The 24,091-nt window shown below is 44.5% G+C and overlaps 1 protein-coding gene across 2 annotated transcripts in view; it reads right to left on the reverse strand.

The window, feature by feature from the left end:
• LOC117367084 (acrosin-like) overlaps positions 1-24,091 on the reverse strand; it is a 55,141-nt gene that overhangs the window by 25,509 nt on the left and 5,541 nt on the right. For both annotated transcript variants that reach the window (XM_033959326.1, XM_033959327.1), the window contains 2 exons: positions 22,603-22,868; positions 9,607-9,752 (listed from right to left, as the gene is read on the reverse strand). In XM_033959326.1, coding sequence (XP_033815217.1) covers positions 9,607-9,752; positions 22,603-22,868 — 412 coding nt within the window. The remainder of the gene's footprint in view (positions 1-9,606; positions 9,753-22,602; positions 22,869-24,091) is intronic.

Below are 24,091 nucleotides of genomic sequence, written 5' to 3' on the forward strand. Positions count from 1 at the left end.
TGGGGTTGCAGTGGCGGTGACGGGGCGGTGAATGGGGTGGCAGTGGCGGTGACGGGGCGGTGAAGGGAATGACGGTGACGGGGCGGTGCAGAGGATGGTGAGACGGGGACGGGGCGGTGACGGGGACCAATTTTTTCACCGTGTCATTCTCTAACACAGACATCCCAGCAGAGCAGTGGGGCACCCAAGGGAACACTGCAGTGAAATTCACATAAAGGGTCCCAGGTATTCATCTCACTGTAACCCCCTTATAATGTATGGGGAGCCCTACAAAACTCACCCAAAACTTACTGTACCCAACTGCATACCACCCCTTGTGCCTGCAGGTGCCACCTATATGTCAGTACAGTAGGGTTTTCATAGGTTTTGTTGGGCTTACACACTCCACCACAAGTGTACTAGCTAAAGTGGGATATGGGTCTGAGTCCCCTTCTCTGGAGTCCACCATAGGCACAGGAGACCACTCCAGACACCTGCTTGATGCCCTACTAGAACTGGCCATAACATATGCTGCTGTCAAACAGACAGATATGTACTGTTTCATTCAGATTTTGAGGGGTAGGAGGGGGGTCAGTGACCACTGGGGGATGTGGGCCTTCAGTAGTCATCTGGTCAGTTTGGGCATCTTTTTGGCACTTTTAGTTATTACAATGTCTAGCCCCAAATGTCCAAATTGTGCCCTGGACATTTTGCAGTGATAATCAAACACTTTACAAAGGTCATAATCCTGCCCTATTCTCTCCAAAAACACGCCTCCAACATGTACTCTTGAAATATAGATGAACTACTGACTAGAGAATGACACAGGGACACATTTTTCCCCACCCCCTCAGGAACTCATTTTCCTGTCTTGTCTCTGTGAGTTTTTTTTCCTCTCCCTGCCCCATCCCTGTAAGCTCTGTCCTCATCTGCACAAGCCTCAAACACTTTAAAATGATAAGTGTTCGAGGCTTGTGCAGTTAAGCCTGAGCTTATAGGTATGGGACAGGGACAGCAACAAAACTCATGAGGATGGGATGGGGAAATGAGTTCCTGGGAGGACGGGGAAAAATTTGTCCCCATGTCATTCTCTACTACTGACAAATAGCATCGAAAACCATGTAGAAAATAAGTTTTGAAAATGGCAGTTTGGACATTTTAGTGATTAAAACGCCCAAGTGCAACTTTATGCTGTTTTTTTGACACATGGCAATGGTACAGCTGTGGATTATGCCACTACTAACATAGTAACATAGTAGATGATGGCAGATAAAGACCCGAATGGTCCATCCAGTCTGCCCAACCTGATTCAATTTAAATTTTTTAAATTTTTTCTTCTTAGCTATTTTTGGGCAAGAATCCAAAGCTTTACCCTGTACTGTGCTTGGGTTCCAACTGCCGAAATCTCTGTTAAAACCTACTTAATCTCATCTAAACCCTCCCAGCCATTGAAGCCCTCTCCAGCCCATCCTCCCCCAAACGGCCATATACAGACACAGACCGTGCAAGTCTGCCCAGTACTGGCCTTAGTTCAATATTTAATATTATTTTCTGATTCTAGATCCTCTGTGTTCATCCCACGCTTCTTTGAACTCAGTCACAGTTTTACTCTCCACCACCTCTCCAGGCATCCACCACCCTCTCCGTAAAGTAGAATTTCCTAACATTGCCCCTGAATCTACCACCCCTCAACCTCAAATTATGTCCTCTGGTTTTACCATTTTCCTTTCTCTGGAAAAGATTTTGTTCTACATTAATACCCTTCAAGTATTTGAACGTCTGAATCATATCTCCCCTGTCTCTCCTTTCCTCTAGGGTATACATATTCAGGGCTTCCAGTCTCTCCTCATACGTCTTCTGGCGCAAGCCTCCTATCATTTTCGTCGCCCTCCTCTGGACTGCCTCAAGTCTTCTTACATCCTTCGCCAGATACGGTCTCCAAAATTGAACACAATACTCCAAGTGGGGCCTTACCAATGACCTGTACAGGGGCATCAACACCTTCTTCCTTCTACTGACTACGCCTCTCTTTATACAGCCCAGCATCCTTCTGGCAGCAGCCACTGCCTTGTCACACAGTTTTTTCACTTTTAGATCTTCGGACACTATCCCTCTCCCCGTCCGTGCATATCAGCTTCTCTCCTCCCAGCATATACGGTTCCTTCCTATTATTAATCCCCAAATGCATTACTCTGCATTTCTTTGCATTGAATTTTAGTTGCCAGGCATTAGACCATTCCTCTAACTTTTGCAGATCCTTTTTCATATTTTCCACTCCCTCTTCGGTGTCTACTCTGTTACAAATCTTGGTATCATCTGCAAAAAGGCACACTTTTCCTTCTAACCCTTCAGCAATGTCACTCACAAACATATTGAACAGGATTGGCCCCAGCACTAGAACTATCACTTAGTGTTATGGGAGCTCCAAAAGTATAGTCTTATTAAAGAAAATTTGAAAATGTGGAGAAAAAGACCTCTCCAAAAAACAAAAAGCTCAAACCTCTTTCACACAACAATTTGTGCTGAGGGAGCTTTTTTTCATTATTGGTGTTTAATAAAAACCTCCACACTTACAGTCTTCAAAATCTCATTGTCCACAATATTTTCATAAAGCTCAAAAATCATAGAAACATGATGACAGATAAAGGCCAACTGGCCCTTCTAGTCTGCCCATCCGTAGTAACCATTATCGCTTCCTCTCTCTAAGAGATCCCATGTGACTATCCCAGGCTTTCTTGAAATCAGACATAGTCTCTGTCTCCACCACCTCTTCCGGGAGACTGTTCCATGCATCTATCGCCCTTTCTGTAAAAACGTATTTCCTTAGATTACTCCTGAGCCTATCACCTCTTAGCTTCATCCTATGTCCTCTCATTCCAGATCTTCCTTTGAAATGAAAGAGACTCGACTCATGCGCATTTACATCATGTAAGTATTTAAATGTCTGTCATATCTCCCCTCTCCCGCCTTTCCTCCAAAGTATACAGATTGAGATCAGATCTTTAAGTCCGACTATATCATTGATGCTTCCATTAGTAAATCAATTAAATATAGCAGTATCCCAATATTGCAGAGGTACATCTTCACATATAAATACAACTATCAATAACAGTGAATTAACAATAGCAATTACTTTGCATTCAAAAGATCAGGAAGGAAATACCTCAGATGCCCTGAGTTTACTGTTCCAAATTCAAGAACTCACAAGGCAAAGTTCAACAGGGCTAGCATCAATCTATAGGTTAAAAATCTCCACAATGTAGTTAATATTTTAATTTTTAGTAAAAAATTTTTCCAAAATCATAATCATGAAATAGATTTTCAGGGGTAAACAGCACTTATTTCTAGCAGGTGATTCCTGATTGAGGAAAGCCACTGGGAAAAGCCGTTGCTTATTCCTGAAGTTAAATACCATGGAATCTTGCTATTTTATTTTGGATTCTTCCGGGTACTTGTGAGTTGGACTGGGCTGTGTTGGAAACAGGATACTGGGCTAGATGGACCTTGGGTCTGACCCAATATGTCGGTTCTTATGTTTTTTATGTAACTGTTGTGTCTGAAGCCCCCAATTAACATATATGAAGCATACAAGTGCTCTATGGAATGAATGTAGTCAGAGATGCTGAAACCTTATTCAGCACCTCCACAATCAGCAATAACTTTATGAGCACCAATGAATCTGCAGCTATGGTTTGCGGAATAGGCTGATCCACTCCTGGCTTTATCCCCATGGTATGAATGGGTTTGTAGCTTGCTTTTCTTGAGGCTATGAATAGGGATACCAGAGCTACAAGTCTATGCAAGCATGGAGGAAAACCACGGTTGGATCAACCTATTCTGAGAATCTAAAGCTAATTGGTCATCTTATTCCTATTGCAAGCATCAAACTATGCAACATGGTAGGCAACTGCACAACAGATGAAAGCCCGACAAAAGCTCAATGCCCGACAGTATGACGCAGGACCTACTCCTGCTGGAGCATTGGTCAAAGACTTGGCAACCAAGTTTCAATGCCAAAAAATGTAAGGTCATGCACCTTGGCGGCAAAAATCCATGCAGGACTTACACCCTAAATGGTGAGATCCTAGCAAGGACTGTAGCAGAAGGTGACTTGGGGGTGATCATTAGCGAAGACATGAAGACTGCCAATCAATTGGAGAAAGCTTTATCCAGGGCTAGACAAATCATGGGCTGTATCTGTAGAAGTTTCGTCGGCCGTAAGCCCGAGGTCATAATGCCGTTGTACAGATCCATGGTGAGACCCCATCTGGAATACTGTGTACAATTCTGGAGGCCGCATTATCAAAAAGATGTGCGGAGAGTTGAGTCGGTTCAGCGAATGGCCACCAGGATGGTCTCAGGACTCAAGGATCTCCCATATGAGGAACGACTGTGTAAGTTGCAGCTTACTCACTCAAGGAATGCAGAGAGAGGGGAGACATGATCGAGACGTTCGAATATGTCACAGGCCATATCGAGGTGGAAGAGGATCTCTTTTTCCTTAAAGGACCCACAGCAACAAGAGGGCATCCGTTGAAAATCAGGGGTGGGAAATTTCATGGCGACACCAGAAAATATTTCTTCACCGAAAGGGTGGTTGATCGCTGGAATAATCTTCCACAACAGGTAATTGAGGCAAGCAGCGTGCCAGATTTTAAGAAAAGATGGGATTGGCATGTGGGATCTCTTCATGAAGGTAGTTAGGGGGTGGGCCATTAATGTGGGCAGACTAGATGGGCCGTGGCCCTTTCCTGCCGTCATGTTCTATGTTTCTATGTTTCATCTGCTCTATCATATTGGTACCACTACCAACTTGACCTCATCAATGACTCCGTGGCCACGGACTGCAGTGCTACCATCTTTAAAGACAAATCTATTACAAGTGACAATTATATCATTAAAAGTAGCACTACTATTACCATATTTTTGCACATATAGCACACTCAACACATATACTGTGTGGAAATTGCATATCTATGAAAAAATCCTTAATATAACCCAACCACATATAAATCACACAAGCAAATTCAGTCAGACAGCCTTGTGCCAGCATTGAAATCTCTATTCTATTTCTCTCTTTGATTCCTTCCCCCCTCCACAAGTCCTGCATATTTCCTCTCTCCCCCCCCTTCCCCACAGTCCTCTATACTTTTTCCATCACCAATAGTGACAGAAATTCAAACAGGCAGCTTTCTGCTGGTATTGGGACCTTACTCTCACACAACCCTCCTGCTCTGATGAAATTTCCTGTTTCTGCAGCAAAGGAAATGCCTGCCAAAAGGCTATCTGTCTGAGTTGCTCCTAATACTAGCAAAAGAAGAGATGCAGGACTCATGGGGGGGGGGGGGGGGGGGGAATCAGAGATATGTAAAATTAATTTGGTATAATGTTCCATAATGTGCATTTTGTGTGTGTGAAAATGCAGTAGTCTAGCCTTGACCCTTGCATTGCAAAAATATTCCTCACTAGGGCATTTCATCAAACAGCTTTTAACATTTTGAAGTTTTGTGCTATTGTTTCATTCTTCTTCTCTCTCTCTCTCCCCCCAGCCCATATTTAAGTTTATTTGATATATTGCTTTTCATGACCATGCTGCAAGCAAAGTGGTTTATGTTAAATTTGAGAGATGGAAAGGAACACCAGTTCCTAGATAAGAGAGAGAGAGAATAGAATGGAGAGAGTTGGAAACAAGAAAGAAAATGAGGGAAGACCATAGAGGGATAGAACTAAATGGAGAGTTAAAAGGAGTTCAGTCAGGCAAGCAGACCAGCCTCAGTTCACTAATCACTAATTCACCAAAAGCACAAGTAAAAGTTTTGGTAGTGAATGTTCAGAATGTAGAGAGAGGAAAAATATTCCAGAGCGATGGAGCAGTATGTGAGAAAACAGAACGACACGTAGACTTACATAAGTCTGGCTCTTACTGCTTGTGGAATAACAAGGATACTATGCAGGAAGCAGGCGGGTACATTTTGAAGTGATGAGTGGAGAGAGATAAGATAAAAAAGGAGTGCATAAAACCTTTGTACAGTATTGTATCTGAAAACTAATAGGAAGCCAATGGTGGTGGAATAAAAGTGGAGTGGTGTGATCAAATCTTTTAGCATTGCAAAATATCCATAGAGCTATATTAGAACATAAGAATATAAGTGTTGCCAAACAGGGACAAACCGTCAGATCCCAAAAAAGTAAAACAGATTTTATGCTGCTTATCCTAGAAATAAGTAGTGGATTTTCTCAAGTCCATCTTTATAATGGTTTATGAACTTTTCTTTTAGGAACTTTTTAAAACCTTGCTAAGTTAACTGCTTTTACCTCATTTTATGGCAACAAATTTCAGAGTTTAAAGAAATATTTTCTCCAATTTGTTTTAAATTTACTACTCAGTAGCTCTATCGCATGCCTCTAGTCCTAGTATTTTTGGAAAGAGTAAACAAGTGATTTACGTCTACCCGTTTGACTCTACTCATTATTTTACAGATCTCTCTCACACCTCCCCTGAGCCGTCTCTTCTCCAAGTTGAAGAGCTCTAGCCTTTGCAACCTTTCCTCACAGGGAAGCTGTCTCATCCCCTTTATCATTTTTGTCAAATTCTGTATGGTCTGCAGTACAATAGACTAATCTGGAAAGTAAAAGACCACAAAGGAGAGACATTTTAGAAGAAGGCTCCAGGTAGGGCCTGACAAACCAAAATTATTTCAAAATGAAAAAGCATGTCCACACCATGGAGTTTATAATCAAGAGTGATCCATAGGTATTTAAAGTGGTCAATTGGCATTACTGGAAAACTGCTAATACAGAGGTCAAGAAGGATGACCTGTTAACCAACAGGCTATAGATCTGGAGGGGTTGAGAACAAGAAAGTTTAGAGATAGCTAGGAAGAGACATCAGATAAACTTGATGAGATCAGGATTTAAGGGACAAGTATGATGAACCAATAAGATGTCATCTACATAATAATAAGTGCTAATTCTGTGATCATAAACAATTAGAACAAGGAGGAAGATGTTAAAAAGAAGAGGGGCCAAAACAGAACCCTGTAGATCTTCTGAAGGGAGATCAAAATGAGGAGAGGAGACACCTGAAAAGAAGACAGAGAAAGATTCTGAAGAAAATAGGCAAACCAACTTAACACTGTGCCCCCAAGACTTGCCAATCTTGATAAAATTAATCCATGATCTATGATGTCAAAAGCTGCAGTCAGAGCTAATGAACTTGCCAATGTGAGGTTCCCCTTACCAAAAGCAATATGCAACTCATTCAGGAGGGAGGTGAAGATAGTTTCAGAGCTGTGGCCCAATCTGAGCCCTGTCTATCATGAATGTACTCGTAGAACACTGGAGTTGTCAATATGACTGGAGAGCTGCTGAAAAAGCTTCAGTGAGTTTTGATATGAAATAATGATTAAAAACCAGAAAAAAATGAAGAGATTCAAGGTTTTCTTTTTCAAAACGATGTGAACAATTGCTTTCTTTCAGGGGGCTAGAACCACTCCACTTGTAAGACTATTGTTGATTGAAATTAGAGCTGGTGGGAGGAGACCATGTTGAGTGAGATAGAGCCAATGAGAAGGGACAGGATCTAGTGGAGTGGTGGTAATCCTCAGAGAAGAAAACATTTTCTGTAGACAAGACAGAGAGATTCAATCAAAAGATGACCAAGAGTGTGAGGGATTGGTGAGTGGATCTAAGATGGTTCTGTAGTGAAGAAAGGTAGGGCATGAGGTCTGCAGGCTCTGAATCTTTGGAGGAAAGTTTTGAGTCAGGTCTGATAAATGTAAGCTCAGATAAGATGGAGATGCGGTTTTAGGTTTCTTAATTGCATTATTAATTTTAGAAGTAGAAAATTGACATTTAGCTGAATGCATGTGGGCATGACAGAGATGATGAATCTCCCTATAAGCAGACAAAGATGATGGGGGATTTATTTTATTTATTTATTTATTCATTCAATTTTCTATACTGTTCTCCCAAGGGAGCTCAGAATGGTTTTACATGAATTTATTCAGGTATTCAAGCATTTTTTCCTGTCTGTTCTCTTGCGCTCACAATCTATTTAATGTACCTGGGGCACTGGGGAGATTAAGTGACTTGCCCAGGGTCACAAGGAGCAGCATGGGTTTGAACCCACAACTTCAGGGTGCTGAGGCTGCACAACACTCTCTTCATAATTGCTCAGCCATATACACCTGATGTTTGAGTATATGAAGACTAAGTTTGAACCAAGATCTAGAAGAGTCTGGGTGAGCTTGGATTCAACACAGAGGGGCAATGGAACCTACGGTGGAGAAAATAATGGAATTCTATAATGAGAACTGAGACTGAACATCGTGGGCATCAAAGTTCAGAAAGGAGTAAGAGCTGATGGGTCAATCAAGGAGAGGTTTAATGAACCAAACATGAGAGTAGAAGCACTGAAAGAGGTAGCTGGAAGAATTTAAAGAATCCAACCAAGACACAGTGGAGATTATACAACTGGATAGAGAACTTGTAAAGGCAGAACTAGAAATGGCCAGCATATGAATCTTCACCGCTGAAGATTGTTGGTTTGAATATTGAGGTCACCTAAAATTTAGAGATTGGGATAGCAAATTGTAGCTTCAGAAATGGTCTGGGATAGTGAGTCCCAAAGAAAAGTGTCAAAAGAAAATGGGAAAGAAAGAAGGTAATACAGGGGAGGCTTAGAAGTAAGTTTCACAATAATAGATGAGAGAGCCTTGTTAGAGGAAGAGTTGAAAAGAGATCCCACAACCCCTATGGGATCCTCAATGTTGAAAAAACCAAATTAGTTTGGGTGGAGACACTGAGAAAGGATAGCTTCATCCCCTCTCTCAGACAAGTTTCCATTAAACTGAAAATAGATGGTCAGGAGGAAGAAATTATGCCTTCAACTGCAGAAAACTTATGCCAAACCAGTGCACAATTCAGTAGCGAGCTAGAGAGAGAATTGTTTACAGAAGGAAGTTAGCATTTGAAGTAGAGGAAGTCAGAGACTAAGTGCAAGAAGCCAGAAATCTTACCTCTGGACAAGATATACTGATAAACCAAAAGAGTTTGTGGCCCCAAAATGATGAAATTGAATAAATATCGAGTCATGAGCAAGAGGTGCAAGCAAGGGCTTGGTGCACTGAAAAAGAGCAAAGGAACAAACTCTGTTATGAAATAGTAGCACATGAGAATATGATGGTAACATTGACCCCAGAGATCACCCCAAAGAGCAAATTCTACTATTTGGATGCACTCCTTTACTGTGTGCCCGTGGTGTGAATGCCATAGCAGAATACATTTTAAACAGTGTGAAGGAACAGGAAACTGGGCAGAATCATGGCAGAGCAAACAGAGAGGGTAGCTATGATTGGGAAATACTTTGTCTCTGTGGCAAGAAAGCGGTTGGAGTTAAAGCAGAACAAACTTAGAGGGGCTAGCTGGGACCGGTACAACACAACATCTGTAACGAAAACCACAAGTGGGAAACTCCAATATAGGCAATAACAGAACAGCATATATAATACACAGTCCCCTCCTTCCCCCTCTTTCACCCAAAACCCAAACCAGCATTTTATTAGGTGCTGGAAATGTGCAAATGGGATTCTCAGTAAACACACACATTCTGGAACATCTGCATACCTGGCAGCTGTCGATGCCTCCTTGCTCATAGCCAGCGCACAGGTTGTAGGGGCCAATGGCACCATTGTACCAGGTGGAGCTATTACAGCGCTGGAGTGGGATTATCTCCACCCTCCCTTCCTGCAGAACATCTGCTGGTTCATTTGCTGAAGAGAGATGATCACAAATGGAATTTCTTTAAGCGTGTTTGTCTGCACCTCTTGGGCTCTCAGCGTCTAATTCTTCATACTGCAGTAAATTTACTACTGGTGAAAAACATCAGATAACATTGGACAGGACACTAAAATACCACATTTTGTTTTCACAGAACCAGGAGAAGCAAGAGAGCAAACTTCTCTCACATACACTGACACATCACAAGCAATAGTGCAAACTTCCATCACACATACACATTACAAGCAGCAGTGAATTGTGGAAGTGCAAAAGGCTTAGTCCAAGGTTGCGAGCAGAGGAGACTGGAACAATGACAGTATTATTTACAGAGATGGAGAAAGGAGGAGGAGCAGAGGGTTTATGAGGAAAGAGGAGTGGCTCAGTCTTGGACATATTTAGTTTCAGATGACGGCAGGACATCCAGGCAGCAATGTCAGCCAAACAAGCAGAGACTTTTTCTTGGACTTTAGGTGAAATTTCAGGTGTAGAGAGGTAGAACTGGGAGTCATCAGCATAAAGATGATACTGGAAGCCATGGGAGGGGATCAGGGCACCGAGGGAGAAGAGGTACACCAACCGCTAGTGGGGTAGCAGCAGAAGAGGACCCACCAATACATATACTAAAGGTGCGTTGGGAAAGGTAGGAGGCAAACCAGTAGAGGACAGAATCACGGAATCCAAATGAGGACAGCATATCAAGGAGTAAGTTGTGATTTACAGTATCAAAGGCAGCAGACAGGTCAAGAAGGAAAAGGATAGAGTAAAGGCCCTTAGACTGGCCATGAACAAGTCACTTCAGACCTTAGTGAGGGCAGTCTCTGTGGAGTGTTGGGGGTAAAAAACAGATTGTAGAAGATCGAGAATCTGTCACGTTGAAAAGGAAGTCCAGGCAGTGACGGAGAACAGCACGCTTGAGTATCTTGGATAGGAACAGAAGAGGGAGACAGGGTGATAGTTGGACGGGAAGTAGGGGTCCAGCAAGGGTTTTTTTGAGAAGTGGTTTAACCACCGAATGTTTGAAGGCAGCAGGGACAGTTGCAGTGGAAAGATATAGATTTGAGAATATGGCATATGGGAGGGATAACAGTATGTGGGATGGGGTCGAGTACAGGGGTGGGAATAGAGTCTGAGGGGCATGTAGTAGACTTGGATGAGGACAGAAGTTGTGCAGTTTCTTCCTCTGTGATTACAGAGAAGGCAGAAAAGTCAGCAGTAGTTGACGGGGGACAAGTGGAAGGGGCCAGATAGGAGAAGCTTCCTGAGCTGTTTGGGTGAAGGATGAAGGGGAGGTGCGAGGTTGAAGTTCAGGAGAGTGGATGGTAGGTAGGGGAGAGGGATGCAACTTTGTAGTGAACTCAAGGGCGATCTTGAGGACCTTGTCATGGAAGGAATCAGCCATAATCTGGGGAAAGAGAGAAGGAGGGGTCGGAAGTGGGGGCACTTTGAGGAGGGAGGCAAGCATGGCAAAGAGACGACAAGGGTTAGAAGAAAGGGAGTTAGTTAGTTGGATGTAGTAGTCTTGCTTGACCCATGTAAGTGCAGAATTAAAGGAGGTCATCATAAATGTAAAGTGAAGAAAGTCAGCACAAGTGTGAGATTTGAGCCAGAGGCGCTCAGCACAGCGGATGCAAGTACGTAAGTAACGGCCACTGGGATACTGCCTGCATAATCTGTTTAGTGTGTGTCGCTAGGACATAGACAGTAGAGAATGACACGGGGACCATTTACCGCGGTAAGCCGTGGTCACCGCAGTACATCTGCAGTAATGGGGACATTTGCAACTGGTTTAATGCAGAAATGTGGACAAGACCTTTCACCACCCCGTGGAAGCAGTGAAAAGTCTTGTTCCTTTGGCAAAAAAAAATGTGCCCATGTTGGACTTTGCATCTCCTCCCCAGCTCCTCTTGGGCCTATTTTACCTTCAGGAGCCAGCCATACCATGATGAAGACAGAAGGAACCCAAAACCAAATACTGAGACCAATGTGATTTGAAGAATAAAATTACCAGACAACAAAAGGTAGGGAAAAAAATATATTTTATATTTTGTGATTAGAATATTTCAGATTTGAAATATGTATCCTGTTAGAGCTGGTATTAGACATTAACTCGGAACTGCAAAGCTTAGGCTGTGCTGCTTTAGCTTCCAGCTGGCTTAGGGCTCTCTCTCTGACCAGGAGGCAGTTGCCCTAGTTGCACTCCCCTAACACTATTCCTGCCATGTGTGACTGAAGTATTCTGTTAGCTTGATTTTTCTATGTAGCATTCTGTAGTAATTTGGTTTGTTCAGTTTTCACAAAAGTGGAGGGGATATTTGTGAAAGGGAAGGGAGAAAGGAGTTTTGTTGAACCTTGCTCTGTAATATTTGTGTTTATAAAATGGCAATTGCACAGAATAGTCTCTTTTTATACTTTAATAAAATAAGTTCAGTATAAAATCATAACACTTTGAGGCTTGTGCAGGTGGGATCTGACAGTTTGCAGGGCAGGGACAGGGACCGAACTTGCGGGGACTGGGACTGAGCTCGCAGGGATGGGGCAAGGATGGGGACTGAGCTCCCAGGGATGGGGTTGAGCTCACGGAGACGGGGCGGGAACGGTGATACATTTTTCCCCTGTGTCATTCTCTAATAGACAGGCCACCCAGTCCTACAGAGCCTGACCCATCCTCCAGAGCAGCCAATAGCTCAGGTTGAAGGACATGGTAGACTTTGAAAAACCGAATCTACAGATTCCACAAGATGGAAATAAAAAGGCAAAGTGGCGCTGTGGAGCACAGGGAACAAAACATTTCCCTTACACTTGTTCTCAGTCCCCCAGTTTGAAGCTTGAAGTGTTCAGGCATAATTTTCAATTCAAATTATGTTGAAGAAGAAATGAAAACAAAGGCATATTGTAAGACTGCAGTTCTGTGAAGATTTGAAGCTTTGTTAGTAAGGATTTGTGAAAAGTCTCCTTGTTGTGCTGATGTACACATCCTATTGTATTTGCCTAATAGCAGGAACTTTGAAAGAAGCTTTAAAATTTCAGCTCATCAAGATTCCTTCTGTCAGCAATATAACAAAATCCCTAACAGCCCTGTATGGAAACACATTTGGGTTGTTCGGCTCTCTTGTCAGACTGTGAATGTGATATTTGATGGAGGCTCTCGAAAAAATTGTGATAATTTTTAAAGAATTAAAGTGCACCTGTTAGTAAGTTATTATAACAGAAAAGTAAAATGTATATCACTAGTAACAGAGCCTGACCAAAACCGGGATTTTCGTTTTCTGCCGAATCTACAACTGAAACTGGCCGCTCGATTTAGGCAGAAATGGATGCTGAAAATGAAATTGTCCCCTCAGAACTGGACTTGGTGCTGTCTCCCTCCTCCTTCTCCTGAGCCTGCCCCCTCCAGCCCTACCCTTTCTTTGGTGGGTAGTAGGTACAGGAGCATCCTCACTCATTCCTGCTCCTGTGCCTGCCTGGCGTCTGGGACTTCCACAAGCAGTCTCGCAAGACTGCTATGGGAGGTCACAGCAGCCATCTTATGATTGGAATCAGCATGGACAAGAGCCATTTCTTGAGCTGGGTGTGTACAGGAAGAGGAGTGGAGACATTCCTGCGTCCACTATCCACCAATGAAAAGGTCGGCCCAGGAGGGGGCTGCTTCTTGTTGGGGGTGGCCTTGGGAGGGGGAGCTGCCGCTGGTGGGCCCTTTTTCTCTTGGGGGCGAGAGGGGGGGGAGCTAAGAGTGATCACAACGGTGTGGAAAGAGTTTCAGATTCAGCCCAAAATGTGAAACCTGAACTCAAATTTCAGGCTGTTTTCATTGCCAAAATCAATACCCAAAATTGGTCAGCCTTTAATAAAACCAACAAGTGCAAGTTATGTGACCACCTCAATAGAAGCTGGAAACAGCTGTTTTCTGACCATAACCATTAAAAAGGGTGAGGCTTATATAACAAACCCACTGAACTGCAATTAAGTTTATGGCCTCGAAGAAAAGATAAGCAGCCACTTGGGCTGAGGTAAAACACTGTGTAAACAAATGAAGGAATGTAATACATTTTTCAACAACAATAAAAACTGTAGACTTTTTTCTAGTTATTGGAACACTTATGTTCTCATCGTATCTAATATAATAAATCCCTAAGCACGCATGCGCACTCCCACCTGCGTGCTCCCGTTTTCCGTGAGCTGTAGGGACCCGCAGGTAGGAGTGCGCATGCTGTCACCTGCCGGGGTCTCTAGAAGCTTGCGAAAGACCACCGACAGGTGGCAGCACGACCCTGGCGTGGCTCCCAATGTGGAAGACCTCACTGGTGTCCCAATACTTTGGGCTTCGCAACAATAAAGCACAGTGAGCCAAGTTAAATCAAAAACAATTTCCAAAGTTTAATTTGTCTCCAAAACACAATGATTAGAAAACCAAAAATCATATAAGGAAGCACTAGCGCACAATCTTCCTTTTTCTCCAAAGAAAAAAACACAGATTTTTATCTTCCAAACAGTTCAATGAAAGAACAGCAGTGTTTATGTTAGGTAAGTTCACAGTCCAGGTTCTAGGGGCTCCACCCTGCACTGAACCACCGTCTCAGCAAGAGAACACAAAATTAGTCCCAAAAAGTAAAAGTCCTTAAGAATACTCTTGAGTCCTGGACTTTTAATCATATAATCTGGTTTCTTCACCAGGCACTTAAATTTCACATTGTAAAACAAACTTCAATCATGAAAAGAAAAAATAAAACATTACTGCAGGCTCTAGTCATTCCAGCAACAATCCGTTTCCAGTCTTTCCTACTGTTGGGCAACAGAATTGCTGGTTCCCCTTTTTATTACATAGCTTTAACAAGCTCCCTCTGAATCCCACCCTTAGGTCTTCGGGGCTCCAACCCCAATTCTGTAAGTCCTTTGAACTTAAATAGGTAACTGGGAAACTGCTTCACAAGCCAGCAAACTTCCTTTAGTTTCTCTGGGCTTTTGGCACAGCTGGAGTGCAGCAACGTAATCAGTGCTGGCACAGCACTGCTCTGAGCTTGGCTTTGCACACCAAACAAAAATAGTTTTTATCAATTTTCACCACTATATTCTTATACACCCCCGTACCTCTAGTACTTAGTGAGAGGCTGCCCAGCTCACATCCATGGCTTCCTCATTGTCAGCTTCAGGCATGGACCATTCAGCCGTGTCCATGTTTTCTGGCATACCCAGCTGCTCTGCTGGCTCCTGAGGAATGGAATCCTCACACTCCATGGGTTCCTGAGCGAGGTCTGGCCTTTGCCTGGCCCGGAGAACCTTCTCTGCCAGGTCCTCGTGTGCAGCCTCTCTTACTGCCTTGGAGAGCTGCTTAAGAGTCTTTGGGCCACACCCTGTTCTAGGTGTCTGTGTGCCTAGCTTTCGTGCTCTTGGGCTCCCCCCCAGGTTGCTGGGCAGAATACAACTGGGAGCCTGATTAAACCTCTTAATGTAGCTGGGGTTTTTACTGGGCCGTGGAGCTAACCTGTATTCTGGCTCCTGCTCAGGATCAGATGGCTCAGAATAGGCAGCTCTGCTTTCAGGATCTCCTGCCTGATCATTCTCGGTCAGTCTCTGTTCTTGGGCAAAGGATTTAGTCTGGGGTTTCACTCTGACATGACCATCTCGGAGAGCGGAAATGTCACAATGCGCACGGTGGCGCGGAGCCTGTTGGACGCAGCGGCTCTTGCAGTCTGAACTTAAGAATGTGAACTAGCCAGGGCGACGTCAGCGGGGGCCGGAACGGACTTTAATTGCTGCTTCCCAGGCTTCTCCTCCTGCTCCGGCTGGGCCCGCGTAAAAACAAACAAGCAAACAAAAAACCCAGAGCTTGCTTTGGGTCCGGCAAGGGCTGCGGGTCCTGAAATCTTCCGATTCCAGCAGCATCTGCAGCACTCTACACATGCTGCTTCGGGGCCTTCTATTGAAGGCCCCGAAACAGCAGTGTGTAGAGTGCTGCAGACGCTGCTGGAATCGGAAGGTTAGTCGGGACCGCGTGAAGGGCGGGGGGGGGGGCAGTAAGGAACTAGGGAGCTGGCCAGACCGTGGGAAGGAAAAGGGGGGGGTAGGGGAAATGCTGCTGCTGCACAGGGAAGTAGTGTGGGGGGGGGGAGGGAAATGGAGGGGGAGGGAATCCTGCTGTGGCTGCTGCACAGGGAAGTGGTGGGAGAGAAATGTTGCTGCATAGGAGGCAGGGAGAGAGACAGATAGAAAGAAAAGAAGAAAGATACAGGGGCAGCGAGAGACACAGAAAGACAGACAGACAAAGGGGGCCAGGGAGAGAGACAGACAGCGGGAGGGAGAGAGAGACAGAAATAGAGACACACAGACATATATTCTAGCACCCGTTAATGTAACAGGCTAAAATACTAGTGTATTAATAAATATGAGGGATAGATTAAAAGTAACTCTTCCACCTCCATAACTGATGAACAGATGGCGGCTCTGAAGCATTAAATGCGTTCACTTGTTCATTGAAATCTTTTTCCTTCACTTCAGCTGGGGAAAAGTGTCTGTGTGAAGAGGCCGCATTGCTATCACAGTGAGCACTCATTATAGCAATTAAAGCAACGTGCCATGGTAGAATTTCTGACTCGAAGGAGTTCTTCCAACTGAAATTCACCGCCACATGCAGGCTGTTTATGGTGATGACTGTGTTGATGTGAGTACTGTACATTACTGGACAAAAAAAAAAAAAGTACAGAAGGGTGGTTTATGGGATCAAAAATTAAGTGGACGACCTATGCTAGAAATGGACAAATCTCACACAAGAATGGCTGAAGAACTCATAAAGGACAATCTGAAGATCACTCAAAACATTATATAGCAGTGGTCTCAAACTCAAACCCCTTTGCAGGGCCACATTTTGGATTTGTAGGTACTTGGAGGGCCTCAAACACTAGTTAATGTCTTATTAAAGAAATGACAATTTTGCGTGAGGTAAAACTCTTTATAGTTTATAAACCTTTCCTTTTAGCCAGTGGCGTACCTAGCATATGTGACACCCGTGGCCCATCAATTTTTGGCACACCCCCCCCTCTGTACGAAAAACATGATTTTTAGTAACAAGCCACATGTCACACATGAGTACCTAGGAAAAGGCAGCATATTACATATGAGCAGTACAACATCAGTACACCCATTGTAAAACTAAACAAGCCAGACTAGTACAGATCAGTCCTACACCTTCAATCCTAACAGAAAACCATGTCTTTCGAACACACAGAACACAGAAAACACCTTTGCCTAATATGGAATATGTCATCACAAACTAACCCCTCTCCCTTTTACAAAACTTTAGTGCGGATTTTAGCCACTAAAATCTGCACTACAGTTTTGTAAAAGGGAATTCTGAGCATCATAGAATCTGAGCATCATAGAATTCTGAGCATCAGAGCTGCTACCACCACGGCTGGCGCTAAAAAACGCTCCACATTTTTGTAAAAGGGGGGATAAAATAGAAATACATAGACAAAGGTTAAATTGAACCAGCAAGAAGCTGGACTCTGCATACAATGCAACACCACAGAAACAGTGACACATGATTCCTAAAGCAATAAATAAATAGAAAATTTTTTCTACCTTTGTCTTCTCCGGTTTCTGCTTTCCTCATCTTCTTGTTACTCTCTTCCTTCCATCCACTGTCTGCCATCTCTCTGCCCCTATATGGCATCTTCTCTCCTTCTATGCCCCTTCCAGAAACTGTATGCCTCCCCCTTCCATCTCTCCTTTCACCCCCATTGGTCTGGAATCTCTCTCCTCTCCTTCCCTCTCCCACACCTCTCTTCTGCAATCCCTTTCTTCCCTCATTTTCCATTTCAATTTATTTTCTGCATCCATCTAGATTACGTTCTTACTACCCTCTCATCAATTTTCTTTTTTACTGTCTACCTACAGCTCGCCACCTCTTTCTCTCACCCCCTCCAGTATTTCCCTAACTCAATCCTTTTCCCCCATCATGTGCCCTCCTTTTATTTATCCCCTCCTTCCATCATGTGCCCTCTTTCTCTACCCCTTCCATCTAGTACCTTCTCCTCTCTCTGTCCACTTCCATCGTCTGCTCCCCTCTTTCTCTCCTCCCATTTCCTTCCTGCATTAACTCCCTTATCTCTCCCATCTGCACTTCCATCCAGCATAGGCTCCCCCTCTACCCACCACACTACCATCCAATGTCTGCCCTTTCTCTCTCCATCCACCCCTTTTCAATCAGCATCTACCCCTTTTCAATCAGCATCTACCCCTTTCTTTCCCTCCAATCCAATTCCATCCAGTATCCTTCCCCCTTATGTCTCTCTCCCCTTTCCCTGTACATCAATTCCATCAGCACCACCTTCCATTCCACCATGCTCCCTTTCTCTCCCTGCACCACTCTTTCATTCCAGCAGTCCTGCTCCTTTCTCGTGATGACTGTAGCTGCCTGTGCACCCCACTCTGACGTACTAGCTCTGGAGCAGAGTCGGCAACTGCGTGCTGGAAGGTCCAGCGATGACTCCAGGCTTTGCTCAGGAAGAAGTAAGTTACGTCGGAGGGGGTTGACCCGGCAGACGCAGGGAATTGCGGCAAAGACCTGCGATGGCTGCGTCTGCCGGGTCCACCCCCTCCGACATAACTTACTTCTTCCGGAGCAAAACCGGCAGACGAGTCATCAGGGGACCTTCCTGCACCTCAGCGCAGCTGCCGATTCTGCTCTAGAGCAGTGTTTTTCAACCTTTTTACACCCGTGGACTGGCAGAAATAAAAGAATTATTTTATGGACCGGCAAACTATTAAGACTGAAATTAAAAAAAAACACATTTCCGCCCTGTCTCCGCAAGCTCAGTCCCCGCAAACCATCTGATCCCATCCGCATAAGTCTCAGTTATGATTTTATATTGAACATATTTTATTAAAGTATAAAAAGAAACAATATTCTGTACAATTGTCATTTTATAAATATAAATATACAGAGCGAGGACCAACAAAACCCCTGTCTCCCCTCCCCTTCACATATATCCCCTCTACTATCAAGAAAACTGAACAAGCCAAATTATTATAGAATGCTACACAGAAATATCATGCTAACAGAATACTGCAATCACACATGACAGGAATAGTGTTAGGGGAATGCCCCCTGGTCCGATAAAGCCCTAAGCCAGCTGGAAGCTAAAGAAGCACTGCCTGGGCTTTGCAGTCCCCAGTTATGTCTCTAGCAGGATACATATTTCAAATCTGATATATTCTAATGACAAAATAGGAATAAAATGATTTTTGTCTACCTTTTGTTGTCTCTGGTTTCTGCTTTTATCTTCTTTTTACTCTTTTCCTTCCAGCGTCTGCCCTGTCTCTTCAATCCAGCATCTGCCCATTCCATCCACTGTCTGCCCCTTCCAGAAACTGTCTGTCTCCCCCTGCCATCTCTCCTCTAGACCCCCCCCTTTGGTCTGGCTTCTATCAACTTCCCTCTGTTCCCTCATGGTCTGGCATCTTTCTCCTTTCATCTCTCTTTCCCTCCCCCCTGTAGTTTTTAGCATCTCTCTCTTCTCATTTCCTTTACTCAGATCTGATATCTCTGTCTCCTTCCCCATTCTCTGGCATCTCTCTCCTCTCTCTCTTCCCTTTCCTTCTCTGGTCTTCCTTCTTTATTTTCTGCGTCCATCTAAATTAAATTTGTTCTTACTATGAGTCCTCAAATTCCCTCTTTTCACTATGTCTACCCACAGCATGACACCCCTTTCCTTCACCCCTCCACTATCTCACTAACTCTATCTTCTTCACCCATCCAGCATATGTTCTTTTTCTTTATCCCTCCTTCCATCCAGTATGTGTTCTCTTTCTCCACTTCCTTTCAGCATTTGCTCTCTCTTCTCCCCACTTCCATCAACTACCCTCTTCTCTCTCCCCACTTCCATCATCTGCCCCTTCTCCCCACTTCCGTCATCTGCCCCTACTCTCTCTTTCCCCCCACTTCCATCATCTGCCCTCTTCTCTCCCCCCTTCTCTCCAATTCCATCATCTGCCCCTTCTCTCTCTTCCCCCCACTTCCATCATCTGCCCTCTTCTCTCCCCCCCTTCTCTCCAATTCCATCATCTGCCCCTTCTCTCTCTTCCCCCTACTTCCATCATCTGCCCTCTTCTCTCTCCCCTTCTCCCCACTTCCATCATCTGCCCCTTCTCTCTCTTTCCCCCCACTTTCATCATCTGCCCTCTTCTCTCTCCCCCTTCTCTCCACTTCCATCATCTACCCCTTCTCTCTCTTTCCCCCCACTTCCATCATCTGCCCTCTTCTCTCTCCCCACTTCCATCATCTGTCCCCTTCTCTCAATCTCTCCATCCACCACAGGCCCATCTTTCTCCCTTCCTCACCTTTCCGATTTTGGCAACAAGATTGGCAAGGCCCCCTCCCCCCGCGACAGCACTCAAGTTCGGCCTCCTTCTCCCTGCATCAACAGAACTTCATATCGGCAACAGGTGCTCAGTTAAAAGCTTCCCTCTGACTGAACTGCCTGGGCGGAAAGAGGAAGCTGTCAGGGAAAGCTTTTGACTGAGCATCTGTTGCCGATCTGAAGTTCTGTTGATGCCGGGAGAAGGAGGCCGAACTTGAGTGCTGTCGCGGGGGGGGGGGCACCCATGCCACTGAGTGCCATCGCGGAGGGGGGGCGCTGATGCTGCTGAATGCCATCGCCAGGGGAGGAGGGCGCCGATGCCGCTGAGTGCCGTCACCATTGCAGCCCAGGAATTTTCCGGACCTGGCTGGCTGTGCACACCCCCTAAGGCTGCACCCGGGGCAGACCTCCCCACCCCCACCCCCCCTTGGTACGCCACTGCTTTTGGCTAAGTCTTAATAATAATATTGTCATTTTTAGCTACAGAGACATAGGATCAAGAAACGGTTTTATTTTACTTTGGCGATTAGGATAAACATACCAAGGGCCTCAAAATAGGACCTTGTGGGCCACATGTGGCCCCCAGGCCGCGAGTTTGAGACCACTGTTATATAGCAACCCAAAAACTTTGAAAGAATGAATGAGAAGAGTTCAGACATAGATGACGGCAGATAAAGACCCGAATGGTCCATCCATTCTGCCCAACCTGATTCAATTTAAATTTTTTTTTTTCTTCTTAGCTATTTCTGGGCAAGAATCCAAAGCTCTACCCAGTACTGTGCTTGGGTTCCAACTGCTGAAATCTCTGTCAAAACCTACTCCAGCCCATCTACACCCTCCCAGCCATTGAAGCCCTCCCCAAAACGGCCATATACAAACACAGACCGTGCAAGTCTGCCCAGTACTGGCCTTAGTTCAATATTTAATATTATTCTCTGATTCTAGATCTTCTGTGTTCATCCCATGCTTCTTTGAACTCAGTCACCATTTTCCTCTCCACCACCTCTCTCGGGAGTACATTCCAGGCATCCAGCACCCTTTCCGTAAAGTAGAATTTTCTAACATCGCTCTTGAATCTACCACCCCTCAACCTCAAATTATGTCCTCTGGTTTTACAATTTTCCTTTCTCTGGAAAAGATTTTGTTCTACATTAATACCCTTCAAGTATTTGAACATCTGAATCATATCCCCCTGTCCTTCCTTTCCTCTAGGGTATACATATTCAGGGCTTCCAGTCTCTCTTCATATGTCTTCTGGTGCAAGCCTCCTATCATTTTCGTCGCCCTCCTCTGGACTGCTTCAAGTCTTCTTACGTCCTTCACCAGATACGGTCTCCAAAATTGAACACAATACTCCAAGTGGGGCCTCACCAATGACCTGTACAGAGGCATCAACACCTTCTTCCTTCTACTGGCTACACCTCTCTTTATACAGCCCAGCATCCTTCTGGCAGCAGCCACCGCCTTGTCACACTGTTTTTTCATCTTTAGATCTTCGGACACTATCATTCCAAATGTTGTGGCACCGTGACAACGCTAGGCCTCACACAGCAGGAAACTCTGTAAACATTACAACATCACTGTACCAGAAAAGCTTTGGGATCATGACCCCATGAGTATTGTGGAAAATGAAGAGGTTATGATTACTTAGAACCAGTGGCATAGTAAGGGGAGTGCGGAGAAGGGGGGTCACCCTTCCTCCTCTCTGCCCCTCTCCTTGCCACGTGCCCCTTGCCTTCCCCCGTACTTTTTTTACTTCCCCGTCACAAGGTTGCTGCCTGCGTTGGCATCGGCACTCCCTCTGATGTCACTTCCGGGACTCGCACCTAGGAGGTGACGTTAAAGGGTGAGCCGACACCGATGTGGGCATGCTGATCATGCAGAAGTTAAAAAAGTATGGGGAAAGTGAAGGGGGTGCCAGTGCGGCAGGGGAACAGGGAAGAGGGCGGGGGAGGGATGCCACCGCCCCGGGCGCCACTCACCCGTACTACGCCACTGCTTGGAACACCCTCATCCCAACAGATGCAAGAAAACTGGACATAGTGGTAAAAGAGAAAACCAGAACAGCATTAGTCACAGAGATGGCAGTAGTGGGTGATTACTCTGTGAATTGCGTTGAGAGAGAATCCTCAAGTACCAAGAAATGCAGTCAGAGAAGAAACTGTGGTAGAAAGATACAGAAATATTTCCCATTATGCTGGGCGCCACAGGCAAAATAAAAAAAAACAAAAACAGCATTTTTTCAAAACACACAGAGGGAAGCTCTCTTAGGTACAATGCAAGTTTTACAGCAAGCATCGGCATGTCCCTAAATTAGAGAGACCGAGATCATACTCTACATGCTCTGGCTTAGGAGCGAGGCTCATTCCCGCCCTAGCATGCACAAAATTAACCCAACCAGAGAAATTACCCCCCCCCCCCCCCCCCCGAGATCACAAAACCAATGTTTGAAGCATGGTGAGAAAAAGGGTGGGAAAAAGGGTCTTACATTTTTCCTCTGTTACTCCCCATCCACTGGTATAGCACCAGTCCATTTCAGAGATATGAATGCTGCTGTCAGGGAAGCAGGCGGGCTGTATGTAGTTGTTGAATGTGATTGGACGGTCCATCTCCACGAGGGCAATGTCATTTCTCTCGGTCTCTGGGTTGTAGTCTCTGTGGATTATCAATTGCCTGATACTGAGAATCTCTGCCTGCGATCCAAGATCTGAAAGCTGATTGGCTCCTGCCACAATTCGAAATTTGTATGCTTTCCTGACAAGAAGCAGAGAAGACCAGGGTCACATTTACCTGGCAAAGGACATAGAGATATAGCAGCTGCGCTCGTATTGAAGCGAAAGGTTCTTAAAGCTTAAACAGTGCACTCTGCTTGTGGGAGATATAATTTTTAAAGCTTCTTCCACGTATAAAGCAGGAAAAGGAGTTCTCATAAAATTGTATTCAGGCATACATATTTAAAAAGCAGGCACACGGAAAGAGTTGCGCCTACTTTTGAAGGGACTGTGCATAGGCATTCCTAGGGGTCTAGTTTGGGTGAATCTGGTGGAGTTACGATGTATGTGTATAGATTAGAAATATTTGAGTACACTCACAGAGTAAATATACACATTTATACCTACCTCAGAACACGTGTCAATTTGGATTTGGGTGTTATTGGAGCTGGTTCTGGGTGTCTTTATAAATTACAGCCCAGACTATGGGACAATAAAGGCAAACACTAAGCACAAATACTTTTATATAAACCTTATAAATATTGTGGGCCATGATAAGAGAGTATAAGCAGCAACCTGCAGACCTGCTGTAATGGGAAGCTGTCAAACTCTCAGAGTTTCAATCATCGGTCCCTGTTCAACACAATATTTTCAAACAAGTGTTTTCATCCTTATAAATTAAAGGATCCACTTGCCTGTTTCTTCATTTGCAGCATATATTTTTCCTCCTTTTATGATTTTGAAGACTTACCCCCTGTTTTACTAAGGTGCGTTATGCATTTTAGCGCACGCTAACTGCTAACGCGTCCATAGACTAACATGTATGCGTTAGCGTTTGGTTAGCGTGCTCTAAAACGCTTAGCGCACCTTTGTAAAAGGAGCCCAAAGAGGAGGAGTTGATGGATCATTTTGCACAGTGATACTGTAGAGAGGAACACTTGTGCTTTTAAAAGAGATGCTATGCTAAATTTAAATTAAGTTTGTTTACTGCATTGGATGTGTCGCTTAAAAAATCCTAAGCGGTTTACACAGAAGAAAAACTTTTGTACAAAAGTATAAATAGACGAAAACAGAACCTGGGAATGTACATGGATTAAAACATTAAAGGATGTCACTGGACAGAAAAGGGAAAGCGGGAAGAGGATACAGTACATCATATAAAATAAAGGATTAGGGAAGGGGATAAACCGAGAGGGTGGCTAGAATGTGAGAAACATAAAACCTAGTGAGGGAAATTCTAAGGCTGAAGAAGTGCTTTAGATGTTG

This window comes from Geotrypetes seraphini, chromosome 9, assembly GCF_902459505.1.
Source record: "Geotrypetes seraphini chromosome 9, aGeoSer1.1, whole genome shotgun sequence".
NCBI classification, from domain to species: Eukaryota; Metazoa; Chordata; class Amphibia; order Gymnophiona; family Dermophiidae; genus Geotrypetes; species Geotrypetes seraphini.